Genomic DNA, 24,129 nt, shown 5'->3' with positions numbered 1-24,129 from the left:
GTCAGTATTTTTAAACAGCTTTGAAATTGCCACCAGAAATTTATATTCATTCTCAACTATCTAAAACCTGCTTTTCTCTATTGAGAGAACAGAACCTACACTAAACTATACAAGCCTCATTTTCTTTAGACATACTTTTTGGGGGAAAAGTAAAATAAGATGTAACAAAGTGTTCTGGTGTTACGAAATTTGCAATCTCTGTGTATTTGACTATTCCAGACTTGCGTCAGGACATGCTGACACTTCAGATAATTAGAATTATGGAAAACATCTGGCAAAATCAGGGTCTTGATCTTCGGTAAGCATTAGAGGTCATTCTCAAGCAATACTGTTCTTAATGGTTTTTGCATTGGTTTGTTACCACAGATTGCTTCTGTTTTCCCAAGGGTAATAAATGAAATGCTATAAATAGGCATGTTTGTACATGTTAGAGTGATTTTTATTTAAAGAACCTTCAGTTAGCTAGACTACTGGATTCTGTAAGGATAAAATTGTATTTGAAAAATACTTAAGTTTCATTCAAGTGGGTATGAGGGATCTACATACCAGGAATGGATACAAGAGCTAACACACACTAGCCACACTATGGTCTGCTGATTCTATCTGTAGGATTTGCTTTGAACAAGTTGCCAAAATCACAGCCCTATTGAGCGATGACTCTTTGTAGTCGGTATCTTCATTTCAGTACACAAAGTAGGTATTACCCAGTCTGATATGCATGCAGCTTCTCCACCTCTAAATAGTCTGTGAGTACAGTAGCTTCTGCAGAATGCCATTCAGTATAAACTATTCTGCTTCTGGAAAACTGATGCTAAACAGGTTATGCTTCGAAATTCACGTTTGCTGTGTGGTAGATTTCTAGGTGGTGGTGTAACAGAGCTGCCTCTGCACTGTCAAACCAAGTATGTTCTTTACACACCCAGTTCTCGTTTCCTCATCATCTAGACAAAAGGACCTGTTGGTCTACATCATCTCTCCTGTGTCTGGTCAACTATTTTGACTCTAGTACTGTAATGAGTGACAGAATTATGGCTCTGTCCAAGAATGGTTTGCAGAGTTACAGTTCACAGTGCCCGTGTCTTGGAGAGTAGCCAGCTATGGAAATCTGCAAAAATACATCCTCTCCGACCTCTTGCCACCATTCTTCTTAAAGAGGCAGCATGGAGCTTTAGAAGAGAAGTTGAATAGGTATGGTGTGACAGGCTGATTAAAAAAAAAAAAACAACCTCAAAACAAAAAACTTGCAACTGTCCATCTGCTATACTGAAAGACTAAAATGAGCATGCAAGATGAGGCAGCTGATGGACTCTGAATCTTGAGCAAGCTACAGATTACACTAGTGGACCAAAAGAAAATCTTTTGAGGATCTAGAAATCGTGACTCATCCCACTAAGGCCACTAAACTGTATATGTCTATGGTACAGAAAGTCTAACAGTCCAAAGTTTATGCTACATCCTGAAGAAAATAGATGGGTCTCTCTGTTTTTCTTTGACTTCCAAATCAGACTTTTATCTAAAAATGCAAGTGTAGATAGATAGATATAAATATACTTTTAGTACTTGCAAATAAAGTGCTGTTAATCCAGAGAGAAGCCCACCTCAACAGCAACACCAGCAGTCAGCTCTGCCGCTGGCTATGCATTGCACTGGTGTTCATAGATTCTTAGGTCTAATGCAAAGCCATGATAGATTGTTTTTTTCTGGGTTTTTTACCATGGCATCACAAAAACAATTTTGATACTCCAGTGTTCCTAGAAGGCTGTTTTACTCTATAGGTGTGACACTTTCACTCCAAAAAGGAAACTGCAGGAGAAAAAGGGCTGCTTTTAGGTACATGACCCTCTCTCTCAAATCTTTTAACAGCAGATGTTAAACATGGTAATGGCCATGTTTCTTTCAGTCTTTGAATAAAAGACTGGTTTTGACTTGGTTTTCTCATATACAATATTTTCAACATAACAGAAGAAATACAGTCTTTGGGGGAGGGCAAGGAAAGAGACCTGTGAAAGAAAAGGGAGGCAGAGGAATTAATTTCTTCTACTTGTAAAGAGAAAAATGGGCTACTGAGATTATCCTTTGAGTTTCACTTACAGATCACAAAAAAGTGATTTATGGTGTTCTTTAAAGAGTCCGTGAATAAACATCTGTTTACAGTTAGTCCATTAACATCTGGATAAACTGTAATTTTGCTGACTGTAAATTCCAGTTACAATTTTGTAATATGTTCAGGTACTATTTGGAAACTCATTTTGAAGGTCCCATGCTGGTTTTACATACAAAGTATTACCTGCTACTTATTTACAGTAACCCATGAAATCCTAACATTTGTTTTCTGAATGCTTAGATTCTGTCTCTAGTACTTCACTTTGAATATAGTTGAATAGATCTCATTAAATCATGCTGAATGCCTTTTTAAGGATTTTTCCAGTGTATTCCCCAAGGCCTCCAAGAACATGTTAATAAAATTTTGCCTTAACCTTTTGTCCTGATATAAAACTGAACCACCACATTGGTGGATACAGTGGCTGACATGTTACTGTACTAATCTGGTACATTTTTTTCCACAAGACTAATGATAATATACCTATAAAAGATTAAAACAGATTTTCATATCCTAAAGTAACAGATGACACTTACCTGATAAGGGTTATCAAACATGCCTGTTGCTTGCTGTCTTAAAACTTAACTCTGTTAAAAAACAAAACAAAAAAAAGCCAAAAAACCAAACCAAACCAAAACCCAAACCTTTGTCTTTCAGGATGTTGCCTTATGGTTGTTTGTCTATTGGTGACTGTGTGGGACTCATCGAGGTAGTGAGGAGCTCTCATACAATCATGCAGATTCAGTGTAAAGGAGGCTTAAAAGGAGCATTGCAGTTCAACAGCCATACATTGCATCAGTGGCTCAAGGACAAGAACAAAGGCGAAATGTGAGATTTCCTGTTGCTTGTTTTTCTTGTTCATGTGCTCTTTTTGATGGAAACTTAGAGAACTAAAGTTCATCAAGTGGAAAATTATGTCCCTCTGGTTTTTTTTTTGTTTGTTTGTTTTTCCCTGCCCTCATTTGCCTAGTATTCCTGCTTGTAACTCTTTTAATGAGTTTGGGTGGTTGTGTGACTTCTCAGCAGTAAAGCATAAGCTGGAGGTAGAACTATGAAGATATGGCTTAAGCCTGTATTTTAACAGTAGCTCATCAAAATGAAAACTGCTGACCTTCCGAAGAGGGACAGTCACTTTAATAGCTAGTTTACTGTTACGTGATCTAACTGTACTACTGTTTTCAGAGTATGCTGAATTTCTTCCTTACTTTGATAAAGTGATAAAGTCCAGGAACTTTGCTTAATTGAGAGAAGATAGTAGAAGTTTGTTCTTCCTTAATGGGGAGGATAAAAAATCTGCACTTTTGTATTGTTAGAATATCTGTAGGAAAATGTCTCCTTTTTTGTTTTCAATAGGTATGATGCAGCTATTGACTTGTTTACACGTTCTTGTGCTGGCTACTGTGTTGCTACCTTTATACTGGGCATTGGTGATCGCCACAATAGTAACATCATGGTAAAAGATGATGGACAAGTAAGATATGTTTTTCTAAAAACATAGCCTAATGTCGTCTCTCACTTTGATATGAGTTTGTTTTAAAAAAAAATCCATTTGAACTATAAGTAAATGATCAATTTTACTATGACATCATTTAAACAAGGAATTACTAATCTTAAAATACCTTTCTGTCTTTCCAAGCTGTTTCACATTGACTTTGGGCACTTCCTTGATCACAAGAAGAAAAAATTTGGTTATAAAAGAGAGCGTGTGCCATTTGTCTTAACACAAGACTTTTTAATAGTGATTAGTAAAGGAGCCCAAGAGTGTACCAAAACAAGGGAGTTTGAAAGGTGAGCCTCTTTTTAAGTGTTTAACTTCCAGAGTATTTTGTACTTAAAATGCACTCTACTACTGGTGACCTTTAATAATTAGACCTGGTAACTGAAAAGTAGTATTTTAATTGGCTTGCAGTGGGTATGTTCTAATTCTTTAGGTGAAGATCAGCCATCCTCTTGTGAATCAGTAGGTGATCTTAGCGCTTACATGGCCTTCAGTTCATGAAACCTCACTCTAGCTCTGCAGGGTCAGCATACAGGTGAATGAAGATAAATTTTTAAATATCTGAATTTTTTTATTTATTTAACACTTAAAATCCTCTTGGGATTACATAACTGCAAAAACAGAATTCTTAAATGTTAGGTGTAATGTGCATCAGAGCCTTGCTGGTCACTCAGCAATACTTCTCTCTCCTATAGGTGCTGTGATACCAGCTCTTCAGCTGGCCTGCGTAGTTTGTGACATTCTGCAGAACCTGCTAAGAAAGGAGAAATTTAAAATAATAATAATAAATTTAAAAAAAAAAAATCTGTTGCTGTAGTCATTCTTAGCATCTGTCTTTCCAGAGGTCCAGTCTTTGAGAGGTTTCAGTTTGACTCTTAATTTCATTACGTTGGAGGGGTGGGGAAGACAGATTTTAAGTTACAGTGTCTGTCTGAATGCTACAGTGAAGCTTTTTTGCATTTTTTTTTCTTAACCTGACTTAAATTAGTGATTTCAGCATAAATGGGCATTTCTCACCCAATGTTGTGATATAGCAAATGCACCTGTCTTCAATGCATTCTCCAGAGTATCTAAGGAGCGACAGCTACTGCCCTCATAAAACTATTGGAGAGAAGTGCATCTCTGATGATAACCAGGAAAGCACTGTTTGCAGTAGTATATCCGGAAATGTGCTTTGAAATCTGAAATGTCACTAGCAATGACTAAAATGGCTCTGTGAACTCCCATAAACTTGTGTTGAATACTTGCATGAATTGCAAATGAGGTTTAAGGCTACAAAGCCTATCTTCAGTTGGCTATTGTGTTAGTCTGACCACTACTAATTCTTACAGAAATGAAGATAACCTGAGTAGGAAGATGAGTATATTTTCTCAGCGACATTATGGTGTTCTTATTAGACTAAGCCTGTCTCCTTTTTTAGTGTCCAATTACCTGAAAACTGTTTTGGAGGTGAAGTAATAATATGCTTCTAATAGGGAAATACGCTGAGTTTTTTTCCCCTGTCTCTTCCAGGTTTCAGGAGATGTGTTATAAGGCTTATCTAGCAATTCGGCAGCATGCCAATCTCTTCATAAATCTTTTCTCCATGATGCTTGGCTCAGGAATGCCAGAACTGCAGTCCTTTGACGATATTGCATACATTCGAAAGACCCTTGCATTGGACAAAACTGAGCAGGAAGCTCTTGAGTACTTCATGAAACAAATGAATGATGCTCACCATGGTGGTTGGACAACAAAAATGGACTGGATCTTCCACACAATAAAGCAACATGCTTTGAACTGAAATGAAAGCAAAGAAAACAAGAACTGATAGCCCGCTTTGTGGGTACTGCACTGTTAATACCCGTTAGCAGCAAAGACTGGTTGCATAGGAATTGCACAAACCACGAACAACATTAGAATTTATGGCAAGAAGAGATGAACTGTTCAGACAACTGTCAAAATAATGTAAAACAGGGTTTCAGATAGCACTAAAATTGTACACTTCAAAAATTAAGCTTTAGTATGATGTGTGACTTCATGTTATGCCTTAAGCCCAAAAAAGGTAAACTTGGAAGAATGTTTCCTTTTTTCATTTGACAGGATAAATTAGAAGGAAAAAGAAGATAGTGCTAGCATGAACGTAGAGTCCATCACATATTACCTTAGATCTGGTACAGTAGGTAGAGACTATGCTGGATTGAGAAGAGTGGAAAGAGAATTCAAGTGATAGCGAATATTTAAGTGGAGCATAGTTTGAAGGGAAGGAGTTTTAAGCTCAAAGATCTAAAAACAATAGTGAGAGGACAGTGCCTTTTCAATGTGCTCAGAGGCATTAACATTTACGGGGTTTAGATGACCCTTTGATTTCTGGGTCCGTCATCTGCACAGTTTCTCAAAGCAGTAGGAAACAGGGCCATTCAGTATGGTGTTTCTTCTGCTCAGTATTTCTAGGGGTGCAATTCATACCTTCACAAAGAAACTCCCTATCATCCCCAAAAACTGACTAACCTGGAAATTGAACGGTCAGAATTGGGTTTAGTGCAACAGAGAGTTGTAGTGTTCATCTTAGGTTTGCTTTAATCTAACTTGAACTGAATAGATTTTTTTTCATACATGTTTTCCAGAACCTAAAGAAAGGTGAGTTATTAAAATTATTGAAAGATTATTTTTTTATAAAGGCTATTTATATAATAAGAACTATTATTAATATATATTCTTTATTTACATGATTTGTCCAATATTCACTCTTTTAATTTTGCAGCCCAGTTCTATCTGTCCAAGACACCCGTTTCCATTAATGTCACTGAAGGTGACCAGATATACTCCTAGGACCAAATTCAACCCTGGTGAAAGAGGACACAAGTACCATTGAAGTAGTGGGAGATACACCCGCTAATGCCAGAGGTGAACTTGGCCTAAGTCTCTTCAAAAATTTTTGGGCATCACTCTTCACATTACTGAAGTGATATGCTGGCTATTCAAGGAATGTACATTTAAACCCTCAGTCTTTGGGTCCACCATTTCTCCTCTTTCTTCCTCCTTTGGAAGTGGTTGTTTAATCCAGTAACAGATACATCAGAAGTAGCAATTTAGATTTTCAATATGATCAATAATAAGCAGTTCAACATACAGCAGATACGTTGGCTAGCTCAAAGCATGTGGAGTTACCAAACATTTTATAGCTTTGTCTGTTTTGTGTGTGTGTGTGCGTGTAATATATATTTGTAAATCTAGTTGTTGTCCTCTAACACAATTACGATGTGTGCAATCAATTAAATTGGCACCACTTTTTGAAACTGTTCCGAGTACCGAGGATTTCAGATTGCCCTTATGCACAACTTCAGGTAGGACTGTTTTTCTAATTATTAAACAGGTTTTTTAATTAGTGAAGCCCATGATTCTGAGGGTGATGTTCACCCTAACATTTTAAACTTGCTAGATTGGCAGCACTTGGAGTGAATTCCATAGGTCTGGGGCTTTCGGGGTTTCAGCTTGTTCACTTGCAAACACGCACCGAGGTGCTACTCAGAAAGTGCAATACCACATGTAATATAAAATATGCTGACAGCTGGTGTTAGATTAGAATATAAGTATATAAATAAACTGTACTTTGTGCAGGCTGTACTGATGAGGTAATGAGTGGTTGGCTTCATTTAGCAAATTGTAATATATTAAAAATGTGCAATCAATTACATTATGAAAGACTTTGGGGATGTAAAGCCAAGACTTTGGTCTTTCAAGACACTTTCATAGTCAAGATCCTGCAGTTGATTACTGCACACACGGATACTTGATGTTGTGGGGGGAAACCTGTTTTTGTGAAAACTACAGAAGTTCCAAGAATTGTATGGGGAATGTGAAGTTTTATTTCCTTAGTTCTACTAAATATTTTGGAGTAGTCCAATAGACTTCCCATTACTCTTTATTGACTGTTACATATTCCTTTTTGTTCACATGAATATTTTAACTCCTGCTAACCTTGGTCATACTTTCTAGAGCAAAATTACCCTTGTATGTATTACTTTGCAGTCAACACACTCTAATGGGTTAGCTCTTTTAAAACATGGCTTAGTTTCAATTTAAATTTAGTTCACAAAGTCTGAAACCCTGTTGGCTGTAACTCTTAATTTAACTGAGTAAAACTGTTGCACAAATGCCACATTAGGTGCTATATTATCGTTATTTATCTGGTATTGAAACAATGCTTTACCTCGTTTATCTAAGAGATGGTCAGCCTTTTCCAGCCTGGATGAAAAGATGAACTCAAATTTATTGGATGTTATGAGCCCAACTTCTTTTGTACTTTGCCCCTTCCTAGCCATTTACTTCTGTAAATATGAGTATAAATGTCTTTCAGCTCAAGCATACAGTGTTCTGCACCCTTTTTGCACAAACAGAAAGGTATGAGGAATCAGGCTCTGTTTCCAAAAGTTACTGCAACTAAATGCTGTGCACAAGCTGTAGAAGTTATTATGAACATCAAATAGTAAAAGAAAGGAAACTTCATAGTGATAAAGACATAATGTGATTTGGGATAATTATAGCCTTTAAATAAAAAAAAAGTAGGAGAAGCTCATGGGCTTTAAGCAGTTGTTCTTACCATAACCAGGATGGGCATTTGAAAAACATTCTGCCAGTGTTTCAGGAAAAAAAAAAAACTTTTTTCCAGCTTCAGAGTGTTCAACCCTAATTACCTTATCGTGTTACGCCAGTTTTGTGCTGATGTAACTTCACTGAAGATAGTGGAGGTACTATTTACTTACATTGGTGTAAATGATGTAAAGGATGTCATCTGTTCTCAGTATCAGAAATAAGATCTGCTTACAGACTGTTAAAGCACCTGTAACTGAGCTCTAGATTTTTACAGAGATTGCTTGGAATTTGGATTTTTAGTTTTTAACTATTCCCACTTCATGGAGATTTGAAAATGTTCCCTTTATTCTGAGAATCAGCTGCACAAAACACTAAGTAGCTTATTTTGAGCTTGAATTGAATGCGAACACCTTGCTCCTGCAAAACTTTGTAGTAGGACTACCAGAGCAAGGAGCCCAGGATTGGGCCATACATTTTATTACAAAGCATTAGGCAATGGAGATTTAGTGAAATACAAATTTAAAAACAGTAACTTTTTCAACTGTGAAACCATTTGATTTAATGACAGAACAGGCTGCTGCTGCTGCTTAGTTTTTCTTAAAAATATATTCTTTGCTTTCCTGAAGGTAGCAGAAAAAGCACCTGTACTGACTTATATATGCACACTTTTCTGTTCTGAAAGGGTGCATTAGTAGTTTTTTCATAGGTGAAACAGACTTTCGGTATGATTTTTGAAATACAAAAAAAGCATTTAAATAAACCCAAAATTGTTAGTGGTTTGGCATCTTGTGGAGAAGATATAAGCCTGCATATTAAGGGCAATATAGAAATTACCAAGCTTGTAGAGAACTTTGTATGTGATGACCCTGCTGTTGGTGGTTTGGAGGGTTGGTTTTGTTTTTTTCCAACTTTCCTTTTTATGTAAAATATTAAATGCCCTTCAGTGGTCAGTAGCCCATGTTTGTAGACAATTTGAAGGTATTTTCTTTGCTTTGTCATTTTATAACTGGCATGTTCCAACGTCTGTTCTTAATAATAATTGTGAATTCCTCCTGTTTTGCATGTCTGTACAGGTTGCAGACTGGGGCTGGACCCATTCAAAAAACAAATAACAAAAAAGCCACTTGAAGTTACTGTTTTGTTGATGTCTTTGACATCTTGAAAATGCTTTCAAGTTAATGAAAATGGTGTGGTATTACAGAAAGAATTGTAACTTGCTGCTTCTAAGATTTTTGTTTGTTTGTTTTAAACTTCTTTCTCTTGTTTTAGTTTTACTTGAATGGAAGAACCACACTTGTTTTTTTTTTAAATACTATATAGCTGTGGATGTTGTTGCAGATTGTTGAATCCCAATTTAATTTTGCAATACATGTTTCATACAAATAATGAATTTGTATCTTTTTTTCATGCTGAAAGTTGTCTCAGTTTAGGTAAGGCTCTATCTGTCCAAAATGATGTGTAGCTCACCAACCCTGCAGTTGGTGTGGGGTTTTGGGGGTGTTTTTTGGTTTTATTTTTTATATCTGTGTTAATGAAGGGAAGCCAACTGGAAACTGGATATAGAAGTTCTCAGTCTGCATACACTAACCAAATCTAGAGGTGCTCTGGTCTTTGAGAAATTCTGATTTCACTTTATGCTGATATTTTAACACTGACTTCATCAGAATCACTCTGGATTCAAAACAGCATATGAAATCAGAATTAGACTATATGTATATTAAAGTTCCAGATTACTTATTCATATGATTCAGTATGAAAGGTGCTCTCTTAATGAGAGGAATGTTTACTAGCAGCCCAGTTAAACACTTGACAATTTTACTTTGAAATAGTCTTTACTAACTAGCCTTTTCAGCTCTCCAATTCATAACTACTGTAATCTTGTCTATAGTTACTTTCATTCTTGAGACTTCCAGGATTTTTATTGCTTGCTAGCTTAAATGTTTCCTCTTTCTACGCTTTCATAGTATAAAGACTTGTTGAACCCACACTCAGGAAAAACAGTTGTTCTTAATTTGCAGTACAGTATTCTTGACTTCTGAGCTTTAGGGGATAGACTCTTAAAAGTATGAGGTCTTACTGTGTTAGCAGTCCTGACTCTAAGCCAGAGGTGGATCCCTCTGACCCTGTCTCTTCCCTTCCCTCTCCAACACCCCTCTCCCCTAAAAAGGGACATGCCCATAGCATAAGAACAAAAACTGTTTGTAAGAGAAAATGAATTGAAGCAATGTTGTGCCTGTACTTTGAAGCAAGCGTCCCCGTCGGTTTTTACAAATGTGTCTTAAGTGTCCTTACTGTCACTTCTGTATGTGATGCAATATTCCTTTGACATAAGGAAGGCCAAAAATACACTATTCTATCTTGACTCTTTCTGAAATCCTGGTGCCAGATCCTCGGTAGCTATTAAACTGGTTTAGGAACCTGTTCCAGTAATAAAATTAATCACAGTTAAACCTGACTTAACTGTATTGTTGAACTTACAGAAAGCCTAATTCAAGCAGAAGCTGTTTCTCCTAAGAATCTTATGTCTGTTGTAGTTTAGTTAATCCTTGAGAGCCAAAACACGGATATTCATAGCTGCAATCTCATTCTGCCTTCTTTCTTTGGTTTAACTACTTTTAATCTATTTCCAGGCTTTATTAATAGTGTTCTATATCCTGAAGTATCAGCTGCCTCAGGCTGTCCAAAGGTGTCTTAGTTTCATTTGGGGCAGGGGAAAGAAAAGGAAGAGATGAATCCGCCTCTTGTCTTACAGCCAGTGGTCCAAATTCTTCATCTTGTCTTGTAAAGATAAATGTATAATTCATCATCTGGGAGTATCATCCTTTTGCCTTGCCCCCTCGCACCTCTACAAGTTTTAACTATGAATATCCACATACATTATCAAAATCCACTTCCCTGATGAAGAAAAGGATTTAAAATATATATGGCTGCAGTCTGATGTCCTGGATTCTAAGGCTTGAAATTTTGAAAGTATTGTCATTGCAACTGGCACCACAATTGCAAGAATTTTCACAGAATCGCACAGAATCATTGAGGTTGGCAGAGACCTTTGGAGATAGTCTGGTCCAGCCATCCTGTTCGAAGCAGGGTCAGCTAGAGCAGGTTGCCCAGGACATTGTCCAGTTGGGTTTAGAGTCTGTCCAAGAAAGAAGTCCACAGTAAAAGTTTTTCTTAATGTTTATATGAAATTTCTTCTATTTCATTGCCTGATGTCCTTTCAGTGGGCAGCACTGAGAAAAGCCTTGCCTGTCTTCTTTACTCCTCTCCATCAAGTATTTATATACATTGACAAGATGCCCCTTGAGCTTTCTCTTCACCAGGGTAAACAATCCCAGCTCTCTCAGCTTCCTTTCCTATCCATCATCTTCATGGCCCTTCGCTGGACCTGTTCCAGTATGTCTATGTCTGGCTTGTACTGGGGAGCCCAGCACTCCAGGTGTGGCCTCACCAGTGCTGAGCAGAGCGGCAGGATGAAGGCTCACCTCCCTCGACCTGCTGGCGATGCTCTTCCTAAGGCAGCCCAGGATCCCGGTGGCATTTTGGAAAAATAGAGCCCGGAAGGGTGTAATCTCTTGATACTTGTATGTAACTTTGTTGAAGCTGGTAGCAGTTACGTGTCTGCATCAAAAGGAGAGTATGAACATCCACCAGTGCTTGAAATATCTTTTAAAAATGAGACAATTATCTTTGAAATAACCACTACGGGGGGGGGGGAATGTTGCCATGTGTATGTCATTCTGTGATAAAGGTCCTGTGGTAAAGTAGTTAGAAAGCAAAACATTTTTAGTAATAATGGGCCAAAAAAGTATTTAAGATGCAGCAAGATGCATGTGTTGTCATACTGAGAATAGTCTTGCAGTACTTTAAAAAAAAACAAAACAAAAAACCCCAAAAAAACCACACAACCCTTTTTTCCCCCTTCTGCTGTGCTACTCAAGTAACAAAATTTTGGCCTATGATACTTATTGTAGTTCATGTTCACGGGAAACTGTAAAAAGTCTGCTTTTTATTTATCTTTGCGGTCTGTATCACATGCTGTTTATTAAAAAACTACTTTTGTTTGTTTTTTTATCACACTTTTGTGTGTTAATGTATATACTAACAACTAAATTAAAATAATATGGTTGGTACACTTGTGAATTCTGAAGTGAGAATTTAAGGAATCTTCGGTCTTGGAGGTGTGATTTGGTGTTGCAGCTCTGCTTTTGAAAAAGGCTAGAAGAAAGGAGATAGAAGTTGCGTGCATCAGTTAATTTGGGGGGGAACAGAAATAGAATTTGCATTATTTACGGGTGGGAAGTCCTAGATGCACGTGGTGCTTGTTCTTGTACATGTTGATCCTCAAAATAAGTAACTTGTTTTAGATGTGGGCTGTAAAAGTTGTGATAAGAGAGCAGATGTTATTGAAGTGTTTCAACTGGATGTTTTTAACAGCCCCTGCTACATCAATCTCTTGTTTTTGAAAAATATCCTTCATGCTTTCATTACTGAAACTATATTTAAAAAAGCCAAACATACTAGGTTATATTTTTGTATCCAATACTAATTTTGAAAGAGTGAGAAACATATTTGGGAAATTACTCACTAGAAAGTATAAGAGCATGGGGCTGCATTGGAATTGCTTCTGTGGACATGTTGGTCTACTTTGGACTTCAGTTGCTAACAAACTGTCATCGTGGGAGGGTTTTGAGCTCTCTTGCTGAGAATTTGACTTTTTTGGAGGGATGAGGTTTTCAATCCGGTCACTTCTACACATCTTTGTCCCCAGTAAGCTTTAAACTTTGTACACTGGTCAACTTTGTTTCGGATCACCACTGCCTAGCTTTGAAAAGGGCTACGTTCCACCAGGTGCTCAGTCTGCACTGGATCAAACTCCGTAACAGAAGGTGGACATCATTATCCTTACATTTATTTTGAAGCTCAAGCTGATCTCTAGCCTGGAGAGAGCAAATCAAAGTATGGCTAGTGATTTTGAAGTAGCTAGTTCAGTAACCTGAACTAACAGATTAAACTTCTGTTTATTACAGCGTAAGGTGAGTTTTACCTTTTCTAGTAACTATGAAATGGTTATGAGTGGTTACTACCTTGTTTTAAATGCACAGGATGGTTCAGGGAAAGGGGGTCATCAGTTCTTGTTCAAATGCAAATTTTAGATTTTACTGCCATTACCATGGTGTGATTTTTGTGGTAGTTGAAGTCTCGATCCCTAAAGCATCAAAAAATTATGGAAGACTTGCAAAATAATGCTGGTGAAACAGAAGAATGATTTGCAATGTAGGCAGTTTGCATTAGCATGGGAATCTTGATGAGCCCTCCTGATTTTATGCTCAGAAATCAGTCTGGTTTCCAACCTGCATTGGAAAGGCTTGATCCAAAATCTGAACCCATGTAACAAAAGAGCAGGAAAACTGATGCTAGACAACATACCTCAGATAACCTCCTATATGTCCTTTTAAACTCTAACGAATCTACCTTCAGCAAAGGTTATTATGAGCTATGCTTACTGCTTTCATTGAAGAAAGGGTTTACTCCATTCTTCTTATTTCGGTAAGGATACATCCCTGCTAAATGAAATGAGCATCATCTGTGTTGCCCATTTAAACAATAAGGTGAGTATCACATGGGCTTTTCTCTATTTCCAGTTGGAATGGGTTCTGAGTGATTAAAACCTGACCTAGAGCTGTCTGAACATCCCAAGCATGCAGTGGTTGAGAAAATGAGACTCATTTAGACTTCTCTGTCTAAAGCATTGATATCACTGTTTGATGCCTGTGACTTTGAACTGCATCTGCAGCTTCAAAGAGGATCCTCCTCAGATGTTTTTCTTTCACTCAAAATTTTGTCTTTTTATCTGACATAGGTGTTGTTGGGCTGCGCTGCTTTGTGTGGAGAAGAAATCAGTCAAAAGGTACAGAAGATGTATTGTGCTTTGGTTAGCCTGAGTTTGTCTCACCAAGCAGGACTGAATTTAAAGCAAAGGTTTGGTTCTTGGTTTGGTTTTTGGTTTTTTTTTTCCCCTTTCCCTTGGCAAATTACGGATTTGAAGTTCTCATTACTGCCCTCCGCTGGGAACTCGGGAAAGTGCGCTTTTGGAATATTTACGTGGAAAACATTTTGGTGACTAGAGGGAGAAATACGTGGGCATCCGCCCATTTGGGTGGCTATAGCCAATTTATGAGAACTTTAACACAAGGTGTCCTGGAGCAACCTCAGCTCCTATGGCTGGAATCAATAGGAGAGAACAAACTGAACTGGGATGCCAGGGTCTTATTTGATTGGTAATTCAGCTCAGGAGATAATAGATACACTACATTTATTTAATTTCTGAGGGCTCAGCAGTGCGCCTTCAAAAGGATACTTTTAGTTATATTCATGCTGCTTACCATCAAAACTTGTGTGTGATCATAGGATGAAGCTCTTTCTATGTGGCTTTAACCAAATCATGTCACCCTAAAGACATGTTTCCGACTTCCAGGACAAAGGCTAAAGGTAGGATTTTATAAACAGAGTAAGTCCAATCTCAACTTCCAGCTAATGAATAAAACTGAAGCCAGAAGCAGGGTATAATTTTTTTCCTAATCAGTGGAGCAACAACATTACGGATGTTTTGGATTCTCTGCTAATTGAAAGCTTGATCTTAAAATTAGGTAACTTCAGGCTAAGCCGGAGCAGAATAGCTCAGTGAATGAAACACTTGGTAAAATTCCATGATCTGTTTTAAGTCATCAAACTAAGTGACTGTAATGGTCTCCCTTGTGTCTTCAAAATAAATGACTTCATTTTCAAAATAAGATGCTGTTTGAAATATTCTGCTTTGTGGAGAAATATAACTTACTGCTCTTTCCTGTGGCATAAAAAAAAAAAAGTGAAGTGAGCAAAAAGGGGGATTCTTCTGTGATTATAAATTTGCAAAATTTTGAAAAGGGGAAAGCTGCTTATTTAAATTCTGCAACTCTTATTTTATATTGGTTCTCCTATACAGCACCTTTAAGGGACAGCTTCTACATTGATACAAAAAGTAAATTTGTGCTTTATATGAGGTTCTGGCTCTGGCGTCAAACTCTCTTGTGTAAAATGCGAACACTCGTATGGTGTAGGCAGCCACCTGCCCTCTCTAAAATGCGATTACGTGCTGCCAGATGCTTTACAAGCTCTGGACAAAGCCTGTATATGAACACGTGCTGGTGAACTTCTCTGACCATGTAGTTTGCAGCGGTGGGATGTCCGTATCGTGTATAAATTAAAAGATAAAGCAAAGGTTTATTCTGCCCTCCCCGGTTGCTATGGCGACGGGCGGGGGTCAGGAGGGGCCGGCGCGGCCCCCAGGGGGCGCCATGTCGGCGGCCGCCGCTCGCCCCGCCCCGCCCCTTCCCCGCGGGGAGCGCCGCGTCCAGAGGCGGCAGCGGCCCGTCGCTGGGCGCGGAGCGGAAGGTGAGTCCCGGCGGCGACACAGGAGGGGAGCGGCCGCCGGCGTCGCCCGCAGTCCCGGGGAGCCCCGTGGCTCCGCCGGCGCCCGCCCCCCTCCAGTCTTTTGCCCCGCCGGGCGCGGCCCGCGTGCCGCGGACCGTCGCCCCGCACCCGCGCCCCCATCTTACCCCTGGCCCCGGCGCCATTTGAAGCGCGAACCCGCACCCGCCGCCCTGAGGCGAGGGGCCCGCCCGCCCCTCGTCCCCCGCGAAGGGAGTGAGAAGTGACTCACGCTCCGCAGCGCGCTCGGGCCCGCGCGTCTCCCCGCGCTGAGGCGGGGCCGGGCCTGCGGCGCTCCCCGGTGGCGGCTCCGGGCTGGGCCCTCTCCCCGCCGCCGGAGCGTGGCCGCGGCCTCGCCCCTGCCCCCGGCTCCGCGCCTCGCCGCCGCCCGCGGCTTCCCCGCCGCTGCCTCCGGGGCGGGAGGGGGGGGGGGGGGGGCGGAGCGGCGCGTTTGCCGCGCTCCCACCCGCGGTTCCCCGCTGCGGCCCCCAGCTCCGGCCTCCGCGCAGGCCGCGGCCGGCTCGGCGGGGGCTCTGGGGGGCCAGGGACCTCGCGTTTTACGGCCTTTATGAGCCTTTCCCATCATCGCGCCGAGCGGCTGGGAAAGATGTACCGGGGAAAGCCGCCGGAGAGGAATAACAGGCGTTACTGTCCCGTGGGCCGATCCGTGGGGACAAGGTTGAGCCGCGTTAACTGGGATAAAACTTGCTTTCTCAGTGTAATGTAGGTTCTTCCCTCGCAATCAAAAAAAGCGTTGAGGGTATTTGATACATCTAGACCGTGATAGAATGTTAAAAAAACCTGTTTTTTCCGTGTTATTCATGCCTTAAAATAAAATCTTAATTCAGACAAATTATTTCATCTTCTGAGAATAGCCTCTGCTTGATGAGGGGCTTTTTTTCCCTGCTTTCACCTCTGGTGGATGGCATTGGCTTTAGAAGATCCTGGGCCCATAAGTGCTCTAGTGTTATGGTAAACCACATCAGATTCCATGTTTGCAGCCCTTTCCTCTTCAAAACTATTTGGGTCAGTATATAGCTGAAGTATTTTTGGTGTTGTCTCTGAATATTTTTCTGTTGTCAGGAGCTGCCAAGTGCAGCGAAAGCCAACTAGCCTGGGACAAAAGGAAAATAAATACTCTAATGCATTTACCTTACTAATTTTGATACTCTAAACCAAAATTAATACCAACTTTTTATGTTGTTTTCTAGCTTCAATTTCTATAGCTTCATTCTTTGTAATACTTGTGTATCTGATTCTGTTATTTTTATTTTGCGCTCAAGGTTTAAAGTGTTTTAAAATGCTGTCGCTCCATAGATGAAAATCTTCTCAAGCTGATGTATTCACTACATTTGGAAGCTGTACAGCCATCAGCTTCTTAGCTGCTCTGCTTGCCGATACTGAAGAGTCTAGGATTTTTGGTAAGAGACTATGACTTTTGTTAGTATTTTCAACATTAAAACTTTATCTGGAGGACTCTGCCTCAGAATATCTGGTCTCTGACAAAAGGCAACAGGATGCTGGAGAACTGCCTCGTAGGTTACACTGAGTACTTGAGTGCCTGGAGACCTGATCTGGCTGTCTTTATGGTGAACCTTCTTTTGTTCAGGGCAGGAATATGAAACTAGACTTCAGTAGTTGTCAGTATTTAATGTGTGTATTAAGTAATGTGTTCTTAACTGTAACAAAATGGGCGGGGGGCCAAGAAAGGGGAGTAGGAAAAAACCTCTTGTATTTAACATGTGGGTTTTCAAAATGTTTGTATTGTTTCATAAAGTCATGAAAGATAAACCAGATAAAAACAAGTCTAATTCTTGAATGTTTTTATTTTACAGTTAATTTAGATTATTCAAAATGAATGAACATCCTAAAAAGAGGAAAAGGAAGACTCTACATCCTTCTCGATATTCAGGTCAGTCTAGAGCTTGAGTTATGTACACTTTAGTAAGTTTATTTTTTTTCTCAGAATAATTACTTTATGAGAAGGGACCACATGTGCTAATACATGGAAAATCAGGCACGTAAAGGGTGGGATAAGAAGTCTTGGTCCGAATGTATTGAGTACCCACTCTGTGTGCTCCGTTGCTAAGCCACTTTCAGTCAATGCATCTGAATGGTTTTGTTCTGTACTCCCTGCAAATGGGGAAAGTTGCTCAAGCTACAAGATGAAGAAGATCTTACTAACACACAAGGGGAGGAATTTTGTAAAAGTTGGGATGGGGGTGTCCAGAAGTGTTCAGCCCTGAACGAACTGTGCTCCTGTCACTGTCTTCAGTGGGAGGAGAGTTTGATAATGAATGTATCTGATACTCCAAACATGAGGGTAGCAGCTGAAAGTTGTAAATCACAACAGGAATGTTATCAGGCCAGCACAGAATTCTCCCAACACAAGAAGTAAAAATGTGGCCGGTGAACATTAAATACATACGTAGCTACATCAATGTGTTAGTAGTAAAACTTACTTGTTTGTTTGTTTGTTTTAGATTCTTTAGGTGCAAGCAAATACATAGACAACAGTGGAATTTTTTCTGACCACTGCTATAGCGTCTGTTCTATGAAACAGCCAGATATAAAGTTTTCTGAAAACAGAGGTAAGACTATGTTTTGGGGTCCTGTTCTGCAGTTCTTTACTAAGTGTGTCATGCTCCTATTCCTAGAAGTAAATAGAATAGAAAATATGTAGTGGGTGACTTCTGAGCATCGTTGTGATCTGATATGCCTTAGACTGGTGGAAAGCTGTTTAATCGTTATAATTGAAATACAGTTGTCAAAGTAGGAACAATGACGACAAAAAGACCCTTCAATTTTACAACATTTATAATGATGATAAGACTTCTTTATCTAAATATCCACTAGCTAGGTAATGTAAAGCTGATGTAAATAAGGGTTCAGATAGAATTTACGAGCAATTGCATTGAACTGTACTTACAGAAAACAAAATGCCTTTTTATAAAACATCCATTAGTGGATGTAAAGTTTAGCCGAGCAAATGTGAGGATGGATTTTTATTATATTTATTTTTCTTTTCACTCTAATAAATTAGCCAATAAGTCTCCAGAAGTCTTAGAAAGTATTATATTTTAAAATGTGATGTCCAGAAATATCTAAGAATATTTTTTAAAATTGTGTCTTTCAAATGTAAAGTTTCATTTAAGGATTTTAATTTTTTCCTAGTATAATCAACTGACAATTTTTTGCTGAAATTTTAAAGACAGAGTTGCCACCTTTTGAATTCTTTTGTTGTCTTCTGTATGTATGAAAATAATATGAAAGGTGTTTGTTGTTACTTTCTTTAATGTAGGTTATGATGTGATTAGTACATAAAGATAAATTTATGTAGCTAGAATTAGTAAACAGTAAATAAGATCTATGGTTAAATCAAAGAATCATGATGATGCTAGTATGGACAAATGACGACAAGAAAATCCTTCTTTTATCTTTGCAGGTAGATTCCACAGTCCTGTGCAGAGCCTAGACACAGACGATGATGGGAGTCCAGTGCGTGCTGGGACTTCTCACTGGAGTGGGTCACATTCAAACGTTGTGGGGTTGCACTATACAGACCCTAAAAGGAAGGATAAAGGTAAAGGTCAGTGCGTATTTGCAGCTTAGGTGCTGGGAAGCTGGAGAGCACGGCTGCTGGCTTTTAATGTAACTTCTCTGCTTTGACAGAAGAGGTGAAGGATTTGTAGCTTACATTATTTATTTGTTAGTTAAACAGAAAACATAGTCTGGCTGGGGAAAAATAACTGCTTTTTGCATTTGTAAGCTGCTACAACTAACTGAAAAGTTAAATATGGACCCAGGTGTTTTGCGGGGGTTTTTAACCTTTTGCCTTTATTATCTATTTCCTCTTGCAGATAAAGGTACTAATAATGGAATGTGCAGAGGCTTATGTGACTCACCTATATTCAGTGACAGCCCTACAGAAGAAGAGAAACCTTTAGATATTCAAACCATAGAAATTTCTACAACAGAAGTGAATGCTGTAGAAGTTCACGATATAGAAACACAAACTGTGTCACCTGAGAAGCTAGAAGCTGAGGACCTAGAGGAAATCCCTCTGGAAACCTGTAAAATCTTTGAGAAGAACCAGGCTTTGAATATCACAGCTCAACAGAAATGGCCTTTGCTGAGAGCCAACAGCAGCGGCTTATACAAGTGTGAGCTCTGTGAGTTTAATAGCAAGTACTTTTCTGATTTAAAGCAACACATGATCCTGAAGCATAAGACATGTACAGATACTCATGTCTGTAAAGTTTGTAAAGAAAGCTTCTCCAGCAAAGTGCAGCTCATTGAACATGTAAAACTACACGAGGAGGATCCGTACATCTGTAAATACTGCGATTACAAAACAGTGATATTTGAGAATCTGAGTCAGCACATAGCAGACACTCACTTCAATGACCACCTTTATTGGTGTGAGCAGTGTGATATGCAGTTCTCCTCGAGCAGCGAGTTGTACCTGCACTTCCAGGAACACAGCTGTGATGAGCAGTATTTGTGTCAGTTCTGTGAGCATGAAACAAATGATCCGGAAGATCTGCATAGCCACGTGGTGAACGAACATGCATGTCGACTGATAGAGTTAAGCGACAGCTATAATAACAAGGAGCGTGGACAGTACAGTCTCATAAACAAAATCAGTTTTGACAAATGCAAAAACTTCTTTGTATGCCAAGTGTGCGGCTTTAGGAGCAGGCTGCATACAAATGTCAACAGGCATGTAGCTATTGAACACACCAAAATATTCCCTCATGTTTGTGATGACTGTGGGAAGGGCTTTTCAGGTATGTTGGAATATTGCAAGCATTTAAGCTCTCATTTATCTGAAGGGATTTATTTGTGTCAATACTGTGAATATTCAACAGGACAGATTGAAGACCTTAAAACTCATTTGGAGTTCAGGCATTCAGCAGATTTGCCTCATAAATGTACTGATTGTTTAATGAGGTTTGGAAATGAAAAAGATCTTTTAAGTCATCTTCAGATACATGAGACAGCATGATTCGTTTCTTTCCCTGTAATCAATTTGTTAGAATTGGAATTAATTTCCAGTCACTGAAATGTGATATTAAATACAATTTTAACAGCAATTGTACAATTCTAATGTTTTCATCTTTGTATCAGCAAAGCATGTATAACAACTTGGTGGCGTGAATTTCCTTATCTAGGGGTTTCAGTAGGAATAATCACATTTACAGTGTGATGGATCAGATTTTGGGGGGAGGGACAGTGGGAGTAGTTGCACATTGTGATAGCAGTTCTGATGGTCATCCCGCACTTTCACATCTAATGTACAAGCCCAGCTCTCTGGAGTTTGAAAAGGGACAAAGAGAAAGCCAACGTATAGTTCCATGCTTAAGTAATGCCATACTGATCTCAATTGCATATCCAGCTCATGTTACCCTCTGTGGTAGCTGGTCATTGTGCTGATGTTTAGCAAATTGCACCAGCCTGCCAAAGATAAGCATGTTCCAAAAATTCCCAGGCATGGACGTCTCCAGATTCACATACCAGCCTGCATTTCCCACCTCATGCTCTTGATAAGCTTTTAAAATTGTTCTGGTTTTCTCTTGGGGTACCTATCCGACCTCATAATTCACTCACTTTGTTCAGTGTTTAATTCCAGCTCCTGTCTGTGGGACTATCCAACAACCTTCTCTTCCACACATTTACTACAGACCTCCCACGTGATTTTAGTCTCCTTTATTTACCTTCAGTTCCTATCTTTTAATGCACCAAGGAGACACACATTGCTTGTGTGTACACTGGGTTGTGTTTTAAGGAGTAATTTAAGGGAATTAGCAAAGTGATCCAGCTGAGAATGTACAAAGTGTGATTTTCTTATCTAAAATCCTAATTTAGCTCTCACTGAAATGATGTATGTCACCAACTTCATTTAGAGCAAGCCTCTATTAGTCTATAATTACATTATTATAATTCTGTATATTTATAATTAGCTTTCCACCGCTAGTAATTTGAGGACTGTTATTTTAATTCTGTAGATTTTAAACTTCTATATACTGGCTTAAAACACTGGTACAGTACAAAAATTTTATTAACTTTAATCACTTTCAAATGATTTCACACATCTGTTCAGATTAGATAGTGCTGTCCTGCCATTATAATCATTAGCAGTGAATTTTTACAATTCATTCTGTAGCTGTGTTTCTGAGTGGATACCTGGACAGATAAAAATAAGGCTGAGGTCATTTAGATTGTGCTAGTTTATCAGGGTGAAATTACCCATAAATTAGTGGTGGAGTTTACATTTCTTTCTGCATTGGTTGTAAATTTGTAATGTAAGATTGTCTAATGCAAGCTTTGTATAGATATAATTAATGTATAAAACATTTCTTGATCAGTGAGATTTGGTGTTACCAGCTTCAAGGTGTGCAAGGGTCTTTGCATTTGATTTTGAAAGCTAAGGATAAAAATTGGCTGAATGTAGTCAGTTTATGAAAGTTCTGATTACTAGAGAAGTATTTCTGGAAAGTCTGCTATGAACCAGTTGGCGTATATTTCTCTGTAGGAGGCAAGACCATTTTCATCATTTTGAAATGCTGATTTACTACTAAATCTTCTGTGTACTCATTGAAAAGGGCAACGTGATGGTGTCCTGACTGTATTTTATTAGTCTGTTGTATAGAGAATGACAATGTCTGTGGTAGAATTGCTGATTTCCTATTTTGAACACATTCATCCTGGCTGGCTTAAAATGGTAGCAATAATATAGTTAACAAAGCACTAATAAGAATTATTTTATATATGGAAAGTTAATTTTGTTCATATGGGTATAACTGAGAAGAGGGAACGCTGGTTCTCTTAAAATCTTGCTCTTGGTGATGACACACAGGTGGAATGGCACAGTCGAGCTCTGGAGAGAAAGCCACTCCAGGGGACAGTGACAAGAAGTGGAAAAAAGACATTTTTTTTAAAAAAAACCAAAATAAGTAAGTGGGCTTAAGAAGTGTGTATGTTTGTATAGACCAGCATTGTGTCCCATACAGGAAAGGTGGTCTCTTGTAAAAGCACAGAGCCCTGTGATACAGCAGACTTGCTTGTTGACTCCTGAATAACTTCATGTCTTGTCTTTGAGTTGTGTTATTTTTAATCTCTAAACTGGGAATGAAAAGAATACCCCATATGAAGCCAGCCATTCCTAACTAAAGTGGAATGATCCTAACACCCCATGATGTCTACTTAGGAAACATATTCAAGTTTGTCTTAGGTTGGATTTTATAAATAAGGGACTAATGTTAGTATTTTTATTTTTAATCTTTATCAGAAAGTAAATGGAAATGTACAGGAGTAGCTCGTCTCATTTTACCTTAGCAGGAACACAAGTAGGATATCGGCTTCCACATGATCAGCATGTTAAAACAAGAAAGATATTAAGTAGTAGAGAAATAGGTAATGAGTGGAGTCTGTCTAGAAGTTGGAAGACCGAAAGGAGTGACTGTACATGTCAAGGACAGTATGCCGTTCGCATCGAAGGGAAGACAAGAGTTTGGTTTATTTATGTGAAGGACTTAAGTGGAAGGTCAGTGCTCTGACATTGCCGCACCAAGGTGAACTGAGAGCATGTGAATGCAGCTGATCTGATACTGCTAGAGACTTCCGTTGTCTTTAACCATATAGCTTGAGCAATTCATCTCAGTCTTGAATCAGAGAAATGAACTGTAATAATCAGAAGTATGCCGTTTTTGTTTTTGTTTTTTTTTTTCTCTGAGACACTAAGCGTATCAAATTCAGTTGTTCATTGTTCATTACACTGATACTGGCAAGGTTAATCTACTTGAGGAACAGCAGTCTAACTGGAAGCTATACAAAAATCACAAGATTGGAAGTATTTTGTATTTGGAAGTAATTTGTATTTGATTCTTTGCTTTTCAGACTTTTGAGCCTTCAGGTTAGGCGTGTGTCATGTATTTCAGCTTCCCGGAGCATGTTTGTTATTAAACAAATGACCTTTTTTATATGAAAGATTATGTTGACTTCAAAACAAAATTTAAATCCCACCGATTATTACAAGAATTTAAAATACAGCAAACTAGTAATTCTTCAATAATGTGTTCTCTATAATGCTTATTGTCTCGTTGATTTTCATTGTTTGTGGTTGTTCTCATTTTCTTATGCTCTTCTATCAAATGTGTAAATTACCAGTGCTTTTTAACTCTGGGAAGTACTTGGCGTTTGTCATTTTAGCTGACTTTGATTAAACCATGGTGCTGACAGTACGCAGGAATCCAAAGTCATGCTCTGTTGTCTTTGTTTTAGATCCCCATGAAAATGCTGACGGGCTCGGAGGCCGAGTTTATCACTCCAGGTGTAGAGGGGCAGAGACGCCGTTTAAGCTCACACGCCTTCCACCTCACGGGGCATGCGGCCTCTCGCTGCACTCCGCAGTGCGCGGCGCCCGCCGAACACCCAGACAGGCGTGTGCACGGCTATGGCGAGCCGTCCGCGGGTGACTTATGCAGCT

The 24,129-nt window shown here is 39.1% G+C and overlaps 2 protein-coding genes across 8 annotated transcripts in view; both read left to right on the top strand.

The window, feature by feature from the left end:
- Positions 1 to 11,876, top strand: part of PIK3CA (phosphatidylinositol-4,5-bisphosphate 3-kinase catalytic subunit alpha) — a 47,650-nt gene extending 35,774 nt beyond the window's left edge. For 5 of the 6 annotated variants that reach the window (XM_050902708.1, XM_050902707.1, XM_050902709.1 and 2 more), the window contains 5 exons: positions 220 to 298; positions 2,759 to 2,929; positions 3,455 to 3,572; positions 3,738 to 3,889; positions 5,112 to 11,876. In XM_050902708.1, the coding sequence (XP_050758665.1) occupies positions 220 to 298; positions 2,759 to 2,929; positions 3,455 to 3,572; positions 3,738 to 3,889; positions 5,112 to 5,382 (791 nt within the window). In that variant the 3' untranslated portion in view covers positions 5,383 to 11,876. The remainder of the gene's footprint in view (positions 1 to 219; positions 299 to 2,758; positions 2,930 to 3,454; positions 3,573 to 3,737; positions 3,890 to 5,111) is intronic. The other variant, XR_007767034.1, reaches the window with a different exon arrangement.
- Positions 11,877 to 15,580: 3,704 nt separating this feature from the next.
- ZNF639 (zinc finger protein 639) lies at positions 15,581 to 23,954 on the top strand. Of its 2 annotated transcripts, none has more exons than XM_050902753.1 (6): positions 15,581 to 15,605; positions 16,925 to 17,062; positions 17,477 to 17,553; positions 18,125 to 18,232; positions 19,087 to 19,224; positions 19,502 to 23,954. In XM_050902753.1, the coding sequence occupies exons 3-6, from the start codon at positions 17,496 to 17,498 to the stop codon at positions 20,647 to 20,649; spliced, it is 1,452 nt and encodes a 483-aa protein (XP_050758710.1). In that variant the 5' UTR covers positions 15,581 to 15,605; positions 16,925 to 17,062; positions 17,477 to 17,495; the 3' UTR covers positions 20,650 to 23,954. The 2 variants fall into 2 exon arrangements, with proteins under 2 accessions (XP_050758710.1, XP_050758709.1); XM_050902752.1 differs by having other exon boundaries at positions 19,087 to 19,230.
- Positions 23,955 to 24,129: the final 175 nt, after the last annotated feature.

The sequence above is a fragment of the Gymnogyps californianus genome, chromosome 10 (genome assembly GCF_018139145.2).
Source record: "Gymnogyps californianus isolate 813 chromosome 10, ASM1813914v2, whole genome shotgun sequence".
Taxonomy (NCBI): domain Eukaryota; kingdom Metazoa; phylum Chordata; class Aves; order Accipitriformes; family Cathartidae; genus Gymnogyps; species Gymnogyps californianus.
This window is presented reverse-complemented; position numbering and strand designations above follow the sequence as displayed.

Excerpts from the sequence above, each read along its gene's own strand:
- ZNF639 (XM_050902752.1), top strand. The coding sequence starts at position 17,496 with ATGAATGAACATCCTAAAAAGAGGAAAAGGAAGACTCTACATCCTTCT. Across the intron at positions 17,554-18,124 it reads ACATCCTTCTCGATATTCAG|ATTCTTTAGGTGCAAGCAAA; the intron begins GTCAGTCTAGAG and ends TGTTTGTTTTAG. Across the intron at positions 19,231-19,501 it reads AAGGAAGGATAAAGGTAAAG|ATAAAGGTACTAATAATGGA; the intron begins GTCAGTGCGTAT and ends TTCCTCTTGCAG.